The sequence below is a fragment of the Passer domesticus genome, chromosome Z, assembly GCF_036417665.1.
Source record: "Passer domesticus isolate bPasDom1 chromosome Z, bPasDom1.hap1, whole genome shotgun sequence".
In the NCBI taxonomy this organism is placed as follows: Eukaryota; Metazoa; Chordata; class Aves; order Passeriformes; family Passeridae; genus Passer; species Passer domesticus.
The window spans coordinates 66,523,248-66,545,026 of NC_087512.1; the positions used below are offsets into that span (position 1 = coordinate 66,523,248).

The 21,779-nt window shown below is 38.4% G+C and overlaps 1 protein-coding gene across 2 annotated transcripts in view; it reads left to right on the forward strand.

Moving 5' to 3' along the window:
- PRDM6 (PR/SET domain 6) overlaps positions 1-21,779 on the forward strand; it is a 79,037-nt gene that overhangs the window by 43,254 nt on the left and 14,004 nt on the right. For both annotated transcript variants that reach the window (XM_064404942.1, XM_064404943.1), the window contains exons 4-6: positions 6,551-6,678; positions 10,326-10,450; positions 13,569-13,911. In XM_064404942.1, coding sequence (XP_064261012.1) covers positions 6,551-6,678; positions 10,326-10,450; positions 13,569-13,911 — 596 coding nt within the window. The remainder of the gene's footprint in view (positions 1-6,550; positions 6,679-10,325; positions 10,451-13,568; positions 13,912-21,779) is intronic.

Here is a 21,779-nt window from a genome sequence, read left to right on the forward strand (position 1 = left end):
TCCAGGAAGGGTGGATGTGTCTTAAGAAGGACATCTTAAAGGTACAGGAACAGGCTGTCCACATATGCTAAAATATTAATTAGTGGGGAAGAAGATTAACCTAGTCAAACAGAGAACTTTGTGTGCAAGTTAGGGGAAAAAGGAGAGTTTGTGACCTTTGGAAGAAAGGGTGGGTAACTTCAGAGGATGTCATGAAGTTATGCAGGGAGAAAATTAGAAGGGCCAAAGCCCAGGTAGAATACACCTGCTGTAAAAGAAAATAAGAAAGGTTTCTATAAATTGTGTAATAACTTAAGGAGGGCCAAGTAGAATCCCTTTGGTGGATATGTGAGGAAAGAGTGACAAAAGATGAGGAAAAACCTGAGGAACTTTCTTTGTCCCAGTCTTTAATAGTAAGACCAGTTCTTCTCTGAATAACCAGGCCTCTGTAAGAGGATTGTTAGCAGCTGTAAGACAGGTGTGGGAAGCCAAATGAAGCCCCTGTAACTGAGAGAAAAATTGTAAGAGATCTGCTCCATTTGGACACACACAAGTCCGTGGGGTTAGATGGGATTGACACAAGTCTTGAGGAGCTGGGGGAACAGCTCCCTAAGCTATTTTCCGTCATTTATAAGTGGTCATGGCTCATCAGGAAGGTTCCAGTTGATCAGAGGTCAGGAGATGTAAAGCTCAGCTACAAGAGGGTCAGATGTAGAGAACAACAGGCCTGTAAGCGTGGTCTTGGCGCCAGGGGACATCATGGAGCAAATCATCTTGAGTGCCATCATGCAGACAGCCAGAACTGACCACAGTCAGCATGGGTTTACAAAAGGCAGGTCATGCTTGAACGACCTGGTCTTCTTCTGTGCAACTGTGGCATACTTCATGGATGAGGGAGAGGCTGTGGATATTATCTACCTTCATGAAGCCTTGACACCATTTCCCACATAATTCTGCTGGAAAAAATAGATGGTGATGGCTTGTACAGTTCAAGTAAAAAACTGAAGCTGGCCATGTCCAAAGAATAGAGGTGGGTGGCACTAAATACAGCTCATGGCCAGTCACAAGTGCTCTTCCCCAGGGCTCAGTGGTGGGGAACAGCCTTGTTCAATACATGATATGGATGTGGGGATCAAGCGCATCCTTTGTCAGTGTGCAGATGGCACTAATTTACGCAGCAGTGTCAATCTGCTGGATGGTGGATAGGCTCTGCAGAGGGATCTGGACAGGCTGGATTGACAGGCTGAGGCGAAGTCTGTGAGGTCAAACAAGGGCAAGTACCAGGTCCTGCACTTTGGTCACAACAAGCCTACATGATGGTAGGGGTTGGGTTCAGAGAGACTGGAAAGGTGTCTTGGTTGAAAAGGACCTGGTAGTGCTGGTTGACAGTAGCTGAACAGGAGCTAGCTGTGCCCAGGTGGCCAAGAAGGCCAATGGCATCCTGGTTTGTGTCCACAGTAGTGTGGCCAGCAGGAGCAGGGCAGGGATTGTCCCCCTGAACTCAGCACCGGTGACACCACACAGGTCCTGTGTCCAGTTCAGGGCCCCTTGCTACAAAAAAGACTTTGAGGTGCTGCAGCACATCCAGAGAAAGGCAGTGGAGCTGTTGAAAGGTCTGGAGCACAAGTCCTGTGAGGAACAACTGAGGGAGCTGGGGCTGTTTATTCTGGAGAAAAAGAGGATTGTGGGGAACTTATTGCTCTCTACAACTGCTTGAAAGGAGGTTCTAGGAGTGCGTGAGTTGGGGTTGTCTCCCAAGAAACAAGCAACAGGAAAAGAGTAAACAGCCTCCAACTCTGCCAGAGGAGGTTTAACTTGGATGTTAGGGAAAAGTTCTTCACCAAGAGGGTTGTCAAGCACTGGAACAGGCTGTTCAGGGAAGTGATAGAGTCACCTTCCCTGGAGATATTTTAAAAAATAGCTGTGGCTCTTAGGGACTTAATGTAGGGGCTTTAACTCTGCTTGGCTTAGCAGTGCTGGGTTAAGGGCTGGATTCAATTTTAAAAGTCTTTTTGCAACCTAAGCAATTCTATGGTTCTATAATTGCACACTTTATATAAGACTGTCAGCTTAATAACCAGGTTTATAATCATTATTAGAAGATGTATTGTTTTTACATCAAAAGCAGGGTCTCACAATAGTGAGATTTGCCCAATGCAGTGCTTATTGAGTTCTGATATCCAAGTTAGCAAAGAAGAAACTTCCAGTGTAACTGTGGTTTGCAGGTTCATACACTGTTACAGAAAGAATATAACTTGTATGGATGCTACCACATCTAACACATCTGGTTACAACTTTTTTGTCATATTACCATTAGTTTTGGATACATCTTTACTATCTTTGCATTGAAGGCAAGAGTAAAGCTTCTTTAGAAGGGAGAAGACTCATAGTAAGTGATTTGAAAATTCTGTGATTTTATGCATGTGATATCAATGAGAATAGTAGTGAACAGCAAAGTGCAAGAATCTCTATAACGGTAAGAATTAACTCTTGCATATTTTGTTGTTTTCTTCACATCTCTTTTGATGTCTTGCAACATAAAAAAATTATTTTAATAGCTACTTTTGCAATATAAATGTATCTGCAAAGTAACATTCTATTTTCAGGATCACTCCATTCCTTGACTACCTGAAGTGAAAACGAGCAGCCAAATAACTATCTGTTAATACATTTCTTTCATGACTAAGTAGAAAAATAAAATGCAGGAAGAATTTCTAAAGATGTAATAGCAGGCCATGGAAAGAGTACAAGGGAAGGCAACAGATAAAAAGGAAAGAACTTCAAAAAGCTGTTTTGCTCTTGTTGTCGCTTCTGTGAAATAGTTTTTAATTGCTTCATAACTTGGCTTTCTCTGCAGCTGTGCTACTACATTTGAACTTCTTTAATCTAAAATTTTGTGGCAGCTATACCAGAAACTGGTGCAACAGTTTTAGCACTAGAATTAGATTTGCCCTAATGATCCAAGTGAACAATACTGACTCTATTAGTTCTGAAGTAATTGGAGGTTCTCAGAAGTCTCTTTAGCACTCCACCTTGTCTTTTAAGACTGCTTAAATCTTAGATGGTTCATGTTTATATTATTTCTGTTATTTATGTTATGCCTGTTCAGAGATTTTAGAGCATCACTTTTACAGCATGCAGTGTGCTTTTGAAGTTATGTTATTACTGCCATTGTGTGTTGCTCTTACAATTGTCATTAAAGTATCTATGTCCTCCAAATAATTATCCTCAACCAATCCAGCCGTTAGAAGAGGAAACTGACCTCTATTTATGTCTCGATTACTTAATAAAGCTGTGTAAAGGAAGGGAACAGGAAATACTCAAAAGAGAAAACTTGTGATGACTATACTTTGGACTTACTTTCCTGGAAAATGAAGCAATTTCTGGTGTATTCTGAAGTCAAGGGGTGAAATAGAGGAGAGGTTCATAGAGGAGAAGTATGTGTCATATTCTGAGTCTCTTGATCTGCAACACACCAGTGAAATATCTGTAAACAGTCAAGAATCTATTAAGAAGATAATTAACTATAAGGCAACTGCTAAGGGGGACCATAATGCAAGTCAGATGAGATGAGTGCAGACTTCTTTTATCAGATTCCAGTCTGTTCCACAATCTGGTTCATTCCATTACAAAACAAGCAAAAAAAAAAAACCACAACAAAAACCAAGCCCTTAATATCCACCAAAACCAACAGTTATCAAGGTCCAGTATGAAGCTTAGGTAACGCTTCCAAGTACAATCAAAGTAGAAAAATTAAATAACTAATTGCATTTCCACTACTTGGGTCAGTGACTGATGTGAGATACAGAAAAAATAAATGCAGAGTCTGAAGGAACTTGGAGAAATGCTATTATATTTTGCTGTGAGGCTATTGCAATATGTGAAAAATTATGCCAGTGTAGATGGATGTAATGATCAAGTGAGGTAGTCAAAGGCTTCCAGTAACACCAGTTTATCACAGGTTTCTGCAGTATTTTCTGTAATAGATAGTATGACTGTTTAATAAGGATGTATGCATGTGTTACAGAGATGTGGGTAAATATGTATACCCATTGTTTAATGTAGTGTTCACAGCTTGTGCTACAGGTTTGTTTTTTCTCTGTTATGGCAGGTTATGGTTTACTCCCTCATGAGGGTTTCTTCAGGCAGTTATTTCTTCACTGGTTTCCTGATTTATATAACTGTAAAATGAATAAGAACTCCTGCATGATGGCGACATGAAAAATAATAACCATATCTGGGTTTTGGGTTTTATTGCAGATTTTAAACTGTATTGTGCAATTTGACAAATAGATTCAACACAGTATTATTATTTACCTTCCAAGCCTAGGGCTTCTGCTTCTTTACAGATGTGTTTACAGTCCTGTAAGAACAGGGCTAAGAATGCTGTTGGAGAGATTATGACCATGCAGCAATGTCAGTAATATCCTTCTAGGAAAGGAGGGCTTAGTGTCACTTGATGCATTAGTACTTGCAGAATAAAGTATTTGAAAATACTTAGTCTTGCAGCACAGTCCTTCCAATTCCAGGCCAAGGCCCAGGAAAGACCCAGTCCTATGTTTTCATGACAGATTTTAATTTTTCATATAATTTAATGACTGTCTATTTATACAAAGCTCTGGGTAGGACCCTGTGTGCCAAGACATGAGTGTCACTACTGATTATGGCAGACCTCTTTGTCTTTCCTGTTTCATATCATCTGGGGATTTGGAAGTTATCAGCTCTTTATTTATGGGAATTGTTTTTGCCTCATGTTAAGACATATAAGCAGCATGTAAATGGATAGGTAATAAACACTGCTGAGAATGTTTGCACAGATATTGCCAAAATGGTTTCAGCCAAGTACTGCTAGTCATTAATTTTTCCTTCTCTTCCTTTTTATAGGCTGACGTCCTGCAGAATTTTTCCAATTTCTTCACAGATTTTTAGAGTATAGCATATTTTGTTCACACATTCAACATACATTTAGACATTTACATAAGAATAGGTCCTTGCTGATAATCAGCATGTTACCATTTATAAGAAATTATAAAAAATCAACTTAATCACTGGGATTGGAGAATTTGTTTACTTCTGAGGACTACTGATTCTCTGACTTTATTCCACTCAGTGCATGTTGGGGTAGCATCTTGCTTATCCAACACAGGAGTACTTGGCCAGGTTCCACCTGGTCATTGTCACAGACACTCAAGATAAAAGGATAAGGATCACCATAGATACTTGATTTCTGTGTCGCTCTTGCGATAGACATATTCCTCCTGATTACTCACAGTCCCTCTTGGCCAAAAGGAAAAGCAAGTCTGGGTCCTGAATTTGAGACTCTCCTTTGGTGGAGGAAAAAACCTAGATTTTGATTCCTAGATATATATTTGTGTGAACTGTTGGAAACTCTCTTCTAAAAAATCATAAGTATCAAATGTAGTCGCACAATTTCTGAGATTATTCTGCTGATATTGAAATAGATATTCAAGATTGTTAATCTGTATATACTAGAAATTTTCAATGCAATGTAATAAATGTGCTTTCTCTTTAGTTAGCAGTATTAATACTTTCAAGAAGACATCAATTAAGGTTCATACAATTTCAGAAGGAATAACATTTTTGGGGTATGGATATTAAAGCAAATGGTGTTCCTAGAGGAACAAAAGGCATGAAAATGAGATTTATTTCAGATAGGCACCTAATTTTTCAGATGTATTTGTGAGGTTTGCCAAAGTAAATGTGCAACAAGTAAAAACCTTCTGAGATCACATGCTTTTACCAGGATTAAACCTACATAGGTAACATTTTTAAGCAGTCAGAGGAGTAGGTATACATGGTACATTTATCTTTTCATTTCAGCATCTCCAGAGCAACTCTATTCTTGACTTCAGAGGGAGTACCCACTTTTGAATAGAAACATATTACCATCTTTTTTTAAATCACCATAACCGGCTCTCATGTCCTTAGTAGGGATGTCATGTTTAGGAAAACAATGATTCTCTCAGGACTGGTTTCTCATTCAGTACTTCAAAAAACCCATATGTCTCAAGGGAGCTCCAAAAGGCATCATCAACTCAGTTTTTCCTTCTAGTCTCATTTGTTTTGATATAATGAATCCTACAACTCCCTAACATATCATGTAAGGCTGCTGAAGTATATACTCTTGCTGCAACTGAGATGTGAAGGAAGGGATCCTTGTTTGGGGATTATTACTGCCCCTTGCTCAGATGTCCCAGCCATTTTATTGCACACTTTACGTCCAGATTTTCTTGTTTATCTGGCAGTTCATTATTTAAGGCCAGCTTGTCAAAATAGGTTAAATATTCTTTGGGAAACATGATCACATCTTTGAGACACCACAAATATTTTTAATATGAAAAGATTGGCTTGATAAGAGAAACAAGATAAACTTGCATCGCCTAAAATACTTTTCTGCTTTTTCATGTATATTTCTAAAAGTATCAGTACACAGATGACAAACTTTATGTCAATAAAGTCCTGGAAAAGCCACAGAGAGACACCAGTGAAGCAGTGAAAATGATTGCTGATGATTTGTTCTAACTACTTGACCTTGTGACATCTCCCCCAGATATATGACCAAGATGGGACACTGCAGCACTTTATCGATGGTGGAGAACCCAGTAAGTCAAGCTGGATGAGGTACATCCGATGTGCCAGGCACTGTGGGGAGCAGAACTTAACGGTGGTTCAGTACAGGTAAAGTGACTTTTGGTTCACCCAGTGACACAAAATGAGAATGTTTTATCAGACTGTGACCATCAGGAGTACTGCTGCCTTTGATTGCAAAGACAGTATCAGAGCTTGGGAGGATGTCCTCACGTGGGGCAGCACACACGGGGTGAAGCTCCAGGGAGCAAGGGCAGCCCTGTGTCTCTTGTGTGACCACCCCGCCACACAGAGCTCTCTGCACTTTTTCAAACAGTCTCATCAGAGGCAAGCCAACATAAGCAGTTCTCCACCCTTAACAGGGATGCGTGCGATAGGGGAGGGGGAAAAGTGGCACCCAGAGGCATTCTGAGGGTCAGTCACGAGTTGTGTATACTCCTCGAGCTCTTCTGTTGAGTGCACCTGCTAGCCAAGATTGCTAGACCTTGTACCTCTTATGCTGCTGGCTAGAGGAAGTCAAAATGCAAAGAAAAATGTAAAGAAATTATGGTACATTTTTCTCTGTATTTGCAAATAGGTCCAGAAAACCCAGACAACACACTACATAAATACATGATCTCAGCTATAAACAAACCTTTTGCCTTAGAATCAGAAGCGACTGCTTGGCCTTATTAAATGTGGTAGGAAGCACATCAAAAATGCCCCAGGCTTGCCTGTTGCAGTGAGCAATGATTTTTGCTGGTTGCTTTAGATAGCAGAGTTTCTTTTATTTAGGAAAAATCTTAAACTTATTTAAACTACCTTTAAAATTAAAACCAAAACTTACAAAAGCAAGCTAAAATGAAATATATAAAGTTTGATTATCCCATAGGGATCCAATTTAACAATGGTAAAATTGTTCAATTGCATTTTCAACTTTTTTATTCTCTGGCCAATTGACTAAACAATGCTGCAGTTAAAAGAGTAACAATCCTATTTATACAGTACAAATCTTTTATTATATACTTAGGTATCTGCTATCTATATCTAAAAAACCATAGGATTTTAAAGAAACACACTGGATAATGAATAAAGATTGTTGTGATGAAAGAGTATTTTTGTAGGTATCTTGTGGACTATTTCTCTATGTGGTGATGTGTGTGTGCACGTATATATATAAAAATAAGAAAAAAATATGTGTACATATATATATAGATGACAAAACTAAATGAAAAGTGAACATGAGAAAGTCATTACACATCTGTCAATATTAAGTGGATTTTACAACTCTCCTTTCATGATGGAGTTTTTACTTAGAGTTCCCTCTGTTGATCTGTTTTCGATTACTTCAGATCTTTATAAAATGAACTACAAAAACACAATTTAAAAAACTGGCATCCATCACCAGTGACTGCATCCAAGTGTAAGAAAATAGAAAAGTTGGACACTGAAAAACCAGCCTAATTTTTATTGTACATGGACGTCCTCCTCACAGAAAGTCAGCTGGTTTAAATTCATTCTGTTATGATTTGTAATATCTAAATGGAATTTTCTTCAAAGTGCTCTTGATTGATTGACCCTTAGCTGAACGTTTTGTTTTTATTTTGAGGCTGACAATAATGTTTGTTGGCATGTGTTCTGCTTCAACTGCGTTGGGACGCCATGAAGCTATCTTTATGAGTCATCCAACCACAATACTAAATACATGTCAGCAAAGGAAATATTATCCGAAAAGGGAAAAATCCCTTTGATGTACTTCAGCATGCAGAGATTTCTGCGAGTTTTGGAAGCTCTACACACTTGTAAGGGACGGTATACACTTACACTTTTTTTTCCCTGCCTACTCCAAGCCCCACAGACCACCCATTGCTCAAAAACAGTTCTGCTCTTTCAGCGGCAAAGTGTGTCATTTGGTTTTAGCACATTCATTTGCTGGGCTGCTGTGTTTATGTTAAGGGAAGCCAAACTGAGAGATGAAATGTTACAAGGGTGAAGTACAAAGTAGACTCAATTTTTCTCAAGTTAAGAGATGCCGGTAATTTATAGTGTGGCTCTGATTTTCATTTTTATGTAACAGTGGAAAGAATTAACTATATGCAAAGCTCTGGGAAGAAAGAGAGAGAGAAGAGGAGGAGAAGGAGGAGGAGGGAAGATGAAGGGGAGACACAAAGGAGAGAGTTTTTGTCAGATATTCATAGAAGGCTAAGAAAACCGTTCTGCTTAGCTAGCAGTGCCCTCCTGAGACAGGGTGGCAGTAAGCGAGGAAAATAACAAGATAAATGAAATTTTTGCAGCTGCTAGTAAAATATTGAGAATCTGCACTTTTTTATTGATCTTTATGATCCTGTTGCCAAGAGCCACTTTGCGGTGACAAAATATGTTGACAAGTGCATATCTCACTGCCATGAAAAATGTGGTAGAAGATTCTCCTTATGTCTGCAGTGTTATACAAGGAACAAATTGCATTGCTACAGCCAATTCTTTATAGAAAGTCTAAATTTAAGGCCTACCAACCCTAAACACTTTTATCTTGAACTTCAGAATAATGTTTGTAGCAATTCTTCACTCAGAAAACTGGTTGAGGCCTAACTTTTTTTTTTGGTCTATAGATGTTTTTTTGCCTTACATAAGGGGTTATAAAAAATGGTCATTTCTTGGTCTTTTGACTGTATCACTTTGGTATGTAATCCTTCAGCAAGAGTGGACTGTTCTTCTTGTATATATTGAATTTCTATCCATCTCAGAGGAGTGTGTTTTACTGTTCCATGTGAAGCATAAGGGAAAAGCCACTGCAAACTGATAACATTTGTGTTTTATCCTGTGCCTGATTCTAATCTAGCACAGTTTTTGCTGCCATGTAAATATCTTAACTGTAGAAGTATCACTCTGAAGCTATTTACATCACTACAAGCTCAGGATAAGGCTCTTGTTTTTATGCTAAAAACATTAGGATTTTTTTCCTTTCCCCCCCTCATGTTCTCGCTTCAGTGGTCTAAAATACCCAGTCTTCTCTCACAGAAACAATGAGATACACACTCATGGTCACACTGCTTTATTCATATTAAACATTGGCACTGCTCTCACATTCCATGTAGCAGAAGATTTTAGCACTGGATGATCCAATTAGTTCCAATTTTATTTCCGCTAAGTCAAAGTCTGTTTTTCTCAACAACCCAAGATCTCTCTTTTGATGGTATATTACTGCCATGAAAGGTCGCTTCACAATATCTCAAAGGTCTTGCTAAATGTATTTATTAATTTAATTTCTTTTTTAAAAAAAATGTTGTCTACCCTAAATATATTAACTTTATCCTAGATGACAAATGCAAAACTGTTTAAATGGCTGTACTTGCTGATCTGTGTACACCACTCAGATGGTTATACTGTGTAAGCAAAAAGTGCCATTCTAAAATGAAACAGACATTGCAAGAAAATACCCCTATTTTTTATATCATGTAAAGTATCATGTTTAAGTATCATGATCCTTCTGAAACCTTAGCATTTAATATATGCAAGATACAACTTGTCTGTAATGTTGTTAGCCTGTGCTACAGGAACAAAGTCCTTCCCTAATGACAGATTTGCTTTTAAAACAATCAGTAGGTTATTCATTTAGTTATCTAGAAATAACTAGATATAACTAGAAATCATATGTAGAAATGTTTTCAAAACAATGAATTTCTACTGTAATATCATGTACTATAAGATGAGAATGCTCTATTCCTAAATTATGCCATGTTTTCTTTTTTCTCGATTAGGTCAAATATATTCTACCGGGCTTGTATAGATATCCCCAGGGGCACTGAGCTGTTAGTGTGGTACAATGACAGCTACACATCTTTCTTTGGAATCCCTCTCCAGTGCATTGCACAAGATGAAAATTGTAAGTTCTTTCCTGCATTTCTACCTGTGTAAGCCATGATTCCTCTTTCATGCCTAATCAGATAAATCATAGAGTATTTTAGAGGGGGCTCTGTCCCTGGAACTTCAACACCTGTCTGGATGGAGCTTTGAGCAATCTGTTCTGCCCATGGCAGGGGAGTTGGCACTAGATGATCTTTAATGCCTTTTCCAACTAAAACCATTCTATTATTCTCTGATTCTATGGCGTTTAATGAAAGTTGCAATATATTTAAGGTGAGGTGATTTACACTGTGCAAAATTATGGTATGGCTGGAATCACTGTTCTGTATAAGTGATTAATGAATCTACTGCAAACAAGTTCGTTTGGTTCTCCCAATTGTTACTAGACCTATCACAAAACACTCTCTTGCCAAAACAGTAATGCATTGCAAGCCCACAGGGCCTCTGTTGGTGATTCTTTTTTTTCTATTACCTCTGATCATGTTGAGAAAAGCTTTGACTGGCTGATTAAAGAGGTTAGATCCTTGTGGTTAAACATAAAACCCTACTTTTAAAAATATCAAGTGAATAGAAGCATCCTGAAATGACAATAATCTCTATTCCATCCTGACCATCTCCATTTTCATCCATTCTTTTACCTGTTCTCAACAATTTATTTCTAGTTTTCTAGGGATCCTCACAAAGCTAAGCATGAATAGTTACTTTTAATATAGACAGAATCTAGTGCTGGATACCTTTGTCTGTAATAGAAATGGGTGATCCAGGCACATCCTTCAGTTTTACTGCTTGTGTCTGAGACTTGATTAGAGCTTGCATCCATTTAGAGAGCTATAGGTGTCTATGTAATACAATAAAACAATTCACCCGTTGACTTTGGTCTAAAGTAACTCTGTGACTGCCCACACTTAGTAAATGATGTAGAAGGTGTATGTTTTTGGTCCTTGGACACTTAAACAGCATGAACTACTAGGAAGAGCTAAGGTCTTGTAGCAACTAAATACTGAATCATGCAGCAATTAAACAGCAAGCTAGGAGGGATTACACTGTCAAAAATAAACATCCTTTCCCATCTTGACTTTTCAAGTCTGTTGAGTTTGAGAAAAGTTTAAAAGAAATTTAGTTTCTGGCAGAAGGATTTGCTGATGAAAGCTATGCTCTAGAGTGTACAATATAGAAATATTATTTTTTCTTTCAGAAATTGAATACTATAAAAATTTTATTTGAAAAGCATTATGGCTAATATCTATAAATATTGTCTCTCACTATTTCTCCGTTAGACAAACCAGAGTTTCATCCATAGAGACACTGACATGAGTAGATGAAATGAATCTGTGACCACAGAGCCAGCTGCAGACTGGTATAGGACTTCAGTCCCACTTAAACTCCCAGAATGATCTTCTGCACAGGGGTGTTGCCAACAACACAAGTTCTGCCTACATTCCTTAGGTTTTTAGTAGCCTGATCTCATTGCTTCAGTGGACATTTATGACCACAATTTAAAGAAAAGAAGAAAAAGGTGATCTCCTTCTTCTGAGTACATTGAGGCAAAATGATATTATACAAATTGCTTCTGGTACTGAAGAGACATAGAAAATGTATTCTGTGTCCAGAAACTTGTGATAGACGGCTCCATGGATGTAAACCCATTTAGAAATGAGGCTCTCAGATACTAAAAAAAAAATAGATTAGGAAGGACCTAAACTGACATAAATATAATCTAACAATATAATATTGGAATTATTATGATTGATCTATTAGAACGTAACTCTAAAGCAACTGGCATGCTTTAAAATATTAACAAATATTAAGTTGTTTTGGGGAATTTTTTTTGTTTGCTTGTTTGTTTGTTTGTTTGTTTGTTTTTTTACATTAGATAATATTGGCTGATTCCAGCTTACAACTGAAATTTAATTCTCATGTTTTCTCTTAGAATCTATCATCATGAATGATCAAAACAGGGTTGTAGTTTCTAATCATCAGTTTAGTACATGCTGTGTACCTATTTGTATGTATAAACAGTTTGTGATACTAACTAAATTTGGGTACAGAGAGTTATATGTATATAACATATTTAATTTTAAAAATTTGCATTAAAATTTTAGCTCATGGGCCTGAGTGTGCCAAAATTAGAAAGCAGTAGAAGCTACTCAGTCCAGTGGCCTAAATTATATTTTTGCATTCCAGTGCAAGCTTTTGTCAGGTGACTATTTTTCCACTTGCCTCATTGACTGTATGATCTGCATGGTTCTCAAGGTGTGAGGCAGCTGTTGAATTTCTTCCACTTGCTTCACCTCCTGTCTTTCTTATCACAAAACATTAAAATTCAGCACTAAATCACCTTGTGAAAAGCATATTGCATTTGTCACTGAAATATCTGAGTGCCTCATAAGCCATAGCTACCTGATGATCATAAGACTAGAAAAAATTTTCATGGGACTTTAAAACATTTTTATGCCTGTTTTGTAGGTGGGAGACGGATGCATGAAGGTCTCTGCCTGTACTTTGCAATGTTTCAGACCTACCTGCTATTAACCTCAGGAATAAGATAAATGATGAAGTCCCTGGCTTCTTCCTGCATTGGCAGTGTAACAATCTATGAGATGTAATACTATAATATCCTTAGAGGCCACCCTTTCATAGGATAAGGAAACTATAGCTGCAGTAGATATTTAAGCCCTGTTGTACCTCAAGGAGGGTCCCATCAGGGATTTTTTTCTCCATGCTCTCAAAATTCATGCTTGTCTGTGATATAGCAGTCAGACATGCTGACTGCAACATGCAGAGTCAGGGCATCACGAGCGGTGCAGCTTTTTGTTTCAGATGACAATCCCATAGTGTGATAAAAGTACATCACAGTCAGGCTTCTCTGGGTCCTTTTAGTCTCAGACACTCCCTTGCATGAATATTCATTTCAGTGTCACAGAACAGCACCATCCATTCAGATCACTGTCTCATTCAAACCCTTCTTTTCTTTTTTTTTCTTTTCTTTTTTTTTTTTTAGTACTTTGTTAAAATAAAATTGTTTCATTGTAGTGTCAAGAAAATGGATGTTGATTTTTTTTTTGTAACTCCCAAAACTGTATTAGTTTTAAAAAGGCATAAAAAGGATCTTATTTACTTTTCTTGTTTTCTCCCAGTGAATGTCCCTTCGACTGTAATGGAGGCCATGTCCAGACAAGACACCCTACAGCCATTTAATAAAAGTAGCAAACTATCCCCTGCCACTCCACAGCGATCCGTAGTATTTCCACAGACTCCGTGTAGCAGAAATTTTTCTCTCCTGGATAAGTCTGGGTCCATCGAGTCAGGATTTAACCAGATCAGTGTCAAAAACCAACGAGTTCTTGCAAGCCCAACTTCAACAAGCCAACTAAATTCTGAGTTCAGTGACTGGCATCTTTGGAAATGTGGGCAATGCTTTAAGACTTTCACCCAGCGGATCCTCTTACAGATGCATGTGTGTACGCAGAACCCTGACAGGTAAAGCCCAGGCTCTCTTTATTTCTGTATCTACTCATAGCCAGATCCACTGCTTTCTTCTTTTATCAAACTGTTATCATTTTCAAAACCAAACCATTATTATGAGGAGCCTGTATGACATAATTCATCTGCAGCTGCATGGAGTAAGCTGATAAAAACTATTGCTTGCCTTCACTATTTGTAAAAACATTCAGTGCCTAAATGTGCAGATAAAAGGAAATAGCTAAGGATATAATCTTGTTTTCAGAATGGTTTGGTACATCTGATGAAGGCAACAAAATAGAATGAAAATTTATAATACCATAGATGGAAAAAATGAGGTCAAGATAATTAAAAGTCTCTCTGTCTTCCAAAGATAATCTAACTTGCTGCTCAGTGGCTGTCACAGTCATTTCAGGGTTCACCTATAGTGTGCAATGCGTATGAACTTAATTAAGTACTAAGAGGTAATGAATTGGAATTTTTTGCTTAGTACTATTTTTCTTCATAGCATGCAAACCCATAAATCGTAGAAAGCTGTCAAAAGGAAATACCTACTCCACCAGTGATGTGGAGGAAAACAGATGCCACTTATTCAATAAACTAATATCCACACAGAAGAAAAATGTTGACTAGATACCTCAGAGTCAAAGTTGGTTTGAAAGTTTGTCAATACAGAATTTTATGGCTGTGAACTGAGGATGAAATTTAGCTGAACAAGTGAATTAAAATTTCAGGTACTCTGACCAGTGGCACAGTAAATATAATGGAACCATTATTTATGAATCAAAGCTGGTTTATTTGACAATTTTGATAGCTGGCAGGACAAAAGACAAAAATCAAATTAATTCAATAAAAAAGGCTGCCTGTATTTTGTCTCTTCTTCAGCTGTGCAGATTTGAGCACAACAGCTGAATCCCTGAAAGGTTGTTCTAAAAGCAGCATTTAATGTGAATTAGAGTTTAAAAAAACACTAACAAAAAAGTAGCAAAGACTGAGTCTGTGCATGTGTTTATGTGCATGTCTATGTCTGCTTGTCTACTTTGTGTACTATCTACATGTACACATATGCTTGTGTGATTCTATGGGTATGGAGGGAATAAGTCCATTTTTCCAGAAGAAATGTCAAGCAAGTCAGGGGCTAATTAGATTCCAAGATAATATTAATAAAAATTAAAGAATTTTTAATATTGTGAATGTGGACAAGCCCTTTCAACATTTTTCTGGATTTTATGCTTGCCTCAGCAGAAGCAAATGCCTTGCTAAGGAAGCTGTAGGACAAAACTGGTAATTTAGGTGTCACAATGTAGAATACTGGTCCTGAAAGGTCTGCTGTCCTCCATCCCATGGACTTTCATGTTTCTGGTATTGAAGCATCCTAAGCATACTGTAAAGCATAAAACAGTGCATCCTGGAAGAGTCTAGAGACTGGAAAAGGCATGTTGTGAGGCCCTCCACATACTTTTTCAGTGATTCCGCCAATCAGGTGCAAGGCCTAGGTTTGTTCCTTTGCTTGAACCAGTGACTTCCTTTGCGAAGAAGCAAGTTGCAGATAATAGTTAATGCAAGAAGGGTCTCTCTTAATGGCACTATTCTTCACTCTAAGTGACAGATAAATATTTATTTTGTCAGAGAAAAAAATGAGGGTAAGTCTCTCCTACCATTAGATCTTTCATTGTGAAGGTGAGAGATTAATTTTTTTAAATTAATTTTATTCCTTTTTTATTTATTTCCTCCTAAGCAGCTTGTGTCAAATATTGTCCAAAACACAGATTGGACTTCTGGTCTTCACTCTTAAAAGTGAACATTCTCCTTAGTAGGGTGCTGATTCATGGTGTCTTACCTCAGACTTTCCTGTGCCTACCCAGCCAGCAGCTTCCTCAGGAAAGTCTGGAGCACTCTCAGCTCAGAATACCCTAGGGCATAGTAGGAAGTCATCTTGCTATGATTAATGTAATGGCAATTCATTCCATGCTTGAAATTACCATAAATAACTGCCCTAGGATCTGGGTTATCATATCCTTGCTTAGAAACCATTACAATTTGAGCTTACATCACAGGAAACTTTTTGTCTTTTAGTTATTTAGTGATACGGTGTCTAGAAAAAGTGGCCTTTGGTTTCTTAAACATTTTGCATTTTTCTAGATGAAAAAATTTAACAGTGTTGTACAAAATTTCCAGGAGACATGAAAGTAAGGTATAATTTGTGAAAGAATACCTGCTTGCCAGCCCAAAGTACTGGATGCAGCTCTCTGCTTTTTATTTTCTCAATGACATCTGCAGTTCCGCTCCAGCTGATAAACAACTCCTCATTTATTGTCAGCAATTTGTGAGCACATCAGTTACTGCATCTTTGATGTGACTGAAACAGCAGGGCCTGTCGTCTCTAGGAAATAGACTTCAGTCTATCTGTTCTGGCTTAATATTTGTTTTGCAGCAGTGCTGTGCAGGAAAAAACACCTTTGAATCTATACAGGAGTCTGATTCATGGTCTGAAATACAAGAAAAGCAGACTGCTTGAAGCTTGGGAAATCCAAAGAGAGATAATACAACAACTGAGATTAAGAAAATATCTAAATGAGAGCAGACATAAATAGGCCATAACATACATAATTCCATGAAGCAGTAAGAAATAAACGATCCTATTTATCAGGCAGACCACTTAATAAATAAAAATAATTTAAAAACATTATGAATCCCAAATAGGAGAAATTATTAAAATCATCAGCTATACTTTGCTTTATTTAAAGACTAAGATATTAATTTAAAATCACTTTTCATTTTTTACTGGTTTATTTATATACTCCTCCCTTTCCACCAAAAAGTTTTTAGCTTGTTACATTTTTTAGGGCTTCCCTTTGAAATGAACAGTAATAGCGTTTGAAGGGTGTATGAGAATTTAAATTTGTAAATCTTGAACTTGGGGACCTTCTGAACCTTTAAGACTTGCTTAAGCCTTGACCAGACAGAAGTAGTTTGAGAAGATATTTCTGGAAGCAAGAGTTGAAAAACTATTTTCATAGGGCTTTTTTTTGTTTATTTTGTTGGGGTGGTTTGTTTTGGTTTTTTGTTTGTTTTTGTTTGGTTTGGTTTGGTTTTGTTTGTTTTTTAAATTATTATTATTTCCTTGCTTCTGCTGCAGAAATTCCCAACAATTCTGTTTGGAAGGCTCAAAAAGGGGGTAACCAAAGCTCTTTATTATAATGAACAATTTCCATTTTGGTTTTTTTAACAGTAACCACTTTTCTGATAATGACACAGTCTTTTTTAATGACATCAGTCTTCCATATCACTATGATCACCAATTCAGGATACGTTGGTGTTGAGGGAAGGCAGAAGGCTTCACTTCTCAAGACTTCTGTGTGGCATATTTTCATGTATAACCTGTACATCTGTATGATATATATTCTCATTGATTGCCATGGATTCAAGCTGAGAATCTGAGGGAAAGCACACTCCATAAATGTGTTCATGGATGATAGATTAGGGATATGATCTGGCACTCACAATTCTTCTTCACTCAAAAGACATTATACTTACATTTTCCAATATCACCTCAATATTAAATAGTAAGGATGTTTTGCCTTGTTTTGCTTTTCTTAACAGGAAGTTGAAGTTACCAATTTAATAGATGTTTTTCTCTAATATTGTGGCTTAGTCCATTTTGTGTTTATATTTTCTTTATAGGTTCTGTGTCTTTGACCTTGATGCTCTCCCCAAGTCTACTAATTGATTTGAACCTCTCCAAAACAGACTTCTAAAAAATAAGTGTTTTGAGCAAGAGTTGTCTATTTCTGTTTATTGAGTATTGCTCAGTTAAAGTAAACTTCATGTTGAATTTAATGCTGGTTCTTGCATAATCTTCTCATAAAGGTTTGCAAGTGCTCAGTACTCAGAGCTAATAACAATAAAAGTCTACAGAGCAGCAACTCTCCCTGACAGCTTCAGAAGCTTCAAGTGTGCTGGCTTTCTGCTCTGGCTGGTTTCTTCCCAAGCATTTGTAACAGATGATTGCAGAATTTCTAGCGGGTCCAGCTCTGCCATCCCTGCTGCTGCACGGTGCCTGAGGTGCTCAGGACAGCAGCTCTGCTGCTTGAGGGGAGCACCAATGCAGCAAGGGATGTGGAGTCCAGAGGCAGTGAAGGTAACCACCCATGGCTCTGCTGATGCTTGGGATGTTTCTGTGTGCAAGTTAGCAGTATCCTGAGGTGTCACTTTGCTCTCCAGCCTTAACTCGACTTGCTAGAAGAAGATATTCCTCAAAAATACCTTTCTTTGAGAGCAACTGTGACCTAACTCCTCTGACTGCAGCTGTGCTCTTAAAGCTGTGCCTTGTATAAAGGCCAGATCCTGAGAGCTGATGCTGGCCCCACTTAAACCTGCGCTGCTTGTGGGTTTTCTTGCAGAGGCTGTGGCACGGCAGCCTCCATAACACTGAGAAATGCTGTCCTGGGTCCAAGGGAGCCCTGCGTCCTACTCTTGAGACAATGGGATCAATCACCTTTTTGAAGCCCAGGAGCGAAGAGGAAGTCAGGCAAAACCACCAGGATGCCTGCATGGATGAATGGGGAACTCCTGGATGAATTAAAATACAAAAACGAAGCCTCCAGAGGATGCAGGAACAGACGGGTAGCCTGGGAGATATACAGGCAGATTGTCTAAGTAGCCAGGAATCCCTTTGGGAAAGCTAAAGCCCTGATAGGATTAAATGTGGGCAGGAACATCTAGGACAACAAAAGCTTCTGTTACATTAGTGATAAAAGGAAGGCCAGGGGAAGTGTGGGACCTCTCTAAAAGGAAGCAGGAGGCCTGGTGACCTAGGACATGGAAATGGCTGAGCTAGTCATTAACTTAACTTCCAATCATACCACCCATGTCACAGAAGGCAAAAGCAGGGACTGGGAGAAGGAAGAACTGCCAGCAGTAGAAGATTAGATTGAAGACCATCAAGAACGTGAAGATGTGCAAGCCCCCGAGGCGTGGTGAGAAGCATGTGCATGCCCTGAGAGAAATGGTGGATGAGGCAGCTAAGCCACTATCTGTCATATTTGGGAGGTCAAGGCAGTCTGGTGAAGTTCTGCCGATTCAAAGAGGGGTAACATAACCTCCACTGGTAAAAAAAAAAAAGACTTGGAGAACTACAGGGCAGTCAGTCTCACCTTGGTACGTGGCAAGAGCACGGAGCACATCCCCCTGGCAACTAAGTTAAGGCACATGGAAAAATAATGGGGCCAATGTGATTTCACTAAGGGCAAATTATGCCTGACAAATTTGGTAGCCTTCTACAGCCGTGTTTACAGAGCTGGTGAATAAGGAATAGAGACTGAGGTCATCTACCTGGACCTGTGCAAAGTGTTTGCACACAGCAGCCTTGTCTCTGAAGCGAAGAGACATGGATTTATTTGATGGTCAGATCTCTCAATGGATAAGGAATTGGCAGGAAAGTTGCACTCCACAGAGTTGTGGTCAATGGCTCAATCTCCAAGTGGAGACCAGCGATAGTTCTTAGAGGCTGCTATTTGGACTGATGGTATTTAGCACAGCAGTGTTTGTTGGTGACAGGGACAGTGGGATTGAGCACACCCTCAGCAAGTTTCCTGATGACATCAGGTTTTGTTGGGCAGGTGACATGCTGGAAGGAGGGGATGTCATCCAGAGTGACCTTGGCAGGTTGGAAAGGTGGGACTGTGTGAATATCATGAAGTCCAACAAGAGCGAGTGAAAGGTCTTAAATGGTGGTTCAGGGCAATTGCAAGCACAAATACAGGCTGGGTGGAGAATGGACTGAGAATATTCCTGAGGAAAAGGACTCAGAGATTTAGGGGGATGAGAAGCTGGACATGAGCCAGGTGTGCACTTGCAGCCCAGAAAGCCAAACATGTCCTGGGCTGTGTCAAAAGCAGCATGGGCAGGAAGTTATTCTCCCCCTCTATTCAACTCTTGTGAAACCCCACCTGGAGCTCTGCATCCATCTCTGGGGATTCCAACATTAGAAGGAAGTGGATCTTCTAGAGAAAGTCCAGAGGACAATCCCAAAGATGATCAGAGGAAAGAGAGGTCTCAAGCTCAAAGGTTGAAAGTGTTTGGGCTGTTCAGTGTAGAGAAAAGTAGGGCTCAGGGACACCTTATATGAGCTTTCCAGTACGCATAGGGGCCTGCAAGAAAGCTGGAGAGAGACTTTTTGTGAAGACATTTAGTAATAGAACATGGGATAATGGCTTTAAACTGAAAGAGGGTAAATTTAGATGAGATGTAAGAAAGAAATTATTTAGTGTAGGGTAAGGAGACAGACCTGAAATTTTCCCAGAGAAGATGTTGATACTCTGTTCTGGGAATGATCAAGACCAAATAGGATGGGGCCTTAAGTGGAGGATGTTCCTGTCCATAGCAAGGGGTTGGAAACAAGATGGTGTTTAAGGCCCCTTTGGACACAGACCATTCTATAATTCTTTGATCATGTTGGTTTTTTACTTAGTTGTCAACAGGGAAAAAATCATTTTCAATCACATGCCAGTCTCTCCTTTCAGCTGGTGCTTTTCTAGCTCTTTCTGAAGGAAAAGAATACAGTGCTGCGCTGTTTTGTCTCACTGGGCTGAGAGAGTTTCAATGACAAAGTTACAAATATTCAGGAATTCACTCTTACAAGTAATTTCTCTTCTAAGATTACACTAGAATTCATATGCCCCTTGAAAAGAGCAAATTCACTTCTGACGAGGCCGCACTAAAAACTTATTAATCAAACAAAATAGTTGGAAACTTCATTGGAAAATAATGATTGGATTTTCCAAGGTTCTAATAATTCAAAGAGTTAACAACTTATGATGTAGAAAATAAATTTATAACAATTAGAAATACTTAGGAATCAAAATTTGGAAAATATATTTTTTTGGTAGAGGAATAGTAAAAGACAAATAAAGCTATATCAGTTTTGCTAAACGAAAATATAGAAAGAATTAATCTAAATATACATCTGTCTCTCAGTAGCTATTTCAGATGAACATATATGAGTTTTTCTACTCTCTTAATATGCTTGTATATGTTAGGTGTTCTACATTCCCTGCCCAAAGCATGAGCTTTGGTGAGGTTCAGTGAGCCTTATAGGGAAGCATGACTTTTGTACTGCTCCCATACATGATGTAGTTTCACCCAGAAAAATATCAACTGCAAAAGTAAGAAATTTTAATACAGGAAAAGACCTCACCAGAGAGCAAAATCATTCAAGAGATTGTCAAGCTTAGAGAGCAAAATTTATTCCTTAGTGTTTTTATTCTGAAAAATGTGTCTTGTGCAACTTGGAAAAGCTCAAATTATAAATTACCACAAAACCTGAAACCTATTACACCAGAATTCCTCTCAGAATTTCAGTTTAGATGGCCTGTGTTCCTATATGGGCCATCATATAGTCAGAGACTTTAGGACTCAGGTCTCTAGAAAAAGCTGATGGATTCTAAATGTCAGTAAACCTAGACAGCTTATCAATGATGCATGGGATTAATAACAACAATGTAACTTTTCCAATAGGAAAATTTTCTTCTGGATAAGTAGATTTCCTTTCTTTAAGTTCAAAAAGAAAGAAGTGGAGCTAAAACCTCCCATGTAACTAGGTGTTGAAAAAAAAAAACAAAAACATTAGAACTACTTTTGATGACTGTCAGAACATCATTCTCATCTGCACATGGCTGTAATCAATTTAGCTGCTCTTAACTGCAACTTAAAATTACTATCTGGTAAGATTTTGATTCACATGGATACTGTGAAGCTCAAGAAAGTACAATACAAATATTGGTTATTCCAAGGAAATGAGTTTTTCTGAACTGGGTGTGCCTTCAGTCCAGCAGTGGATTTTCAAAAGCACAGCCTATGAAGACCAACACTTCTGTCCCTTTGTC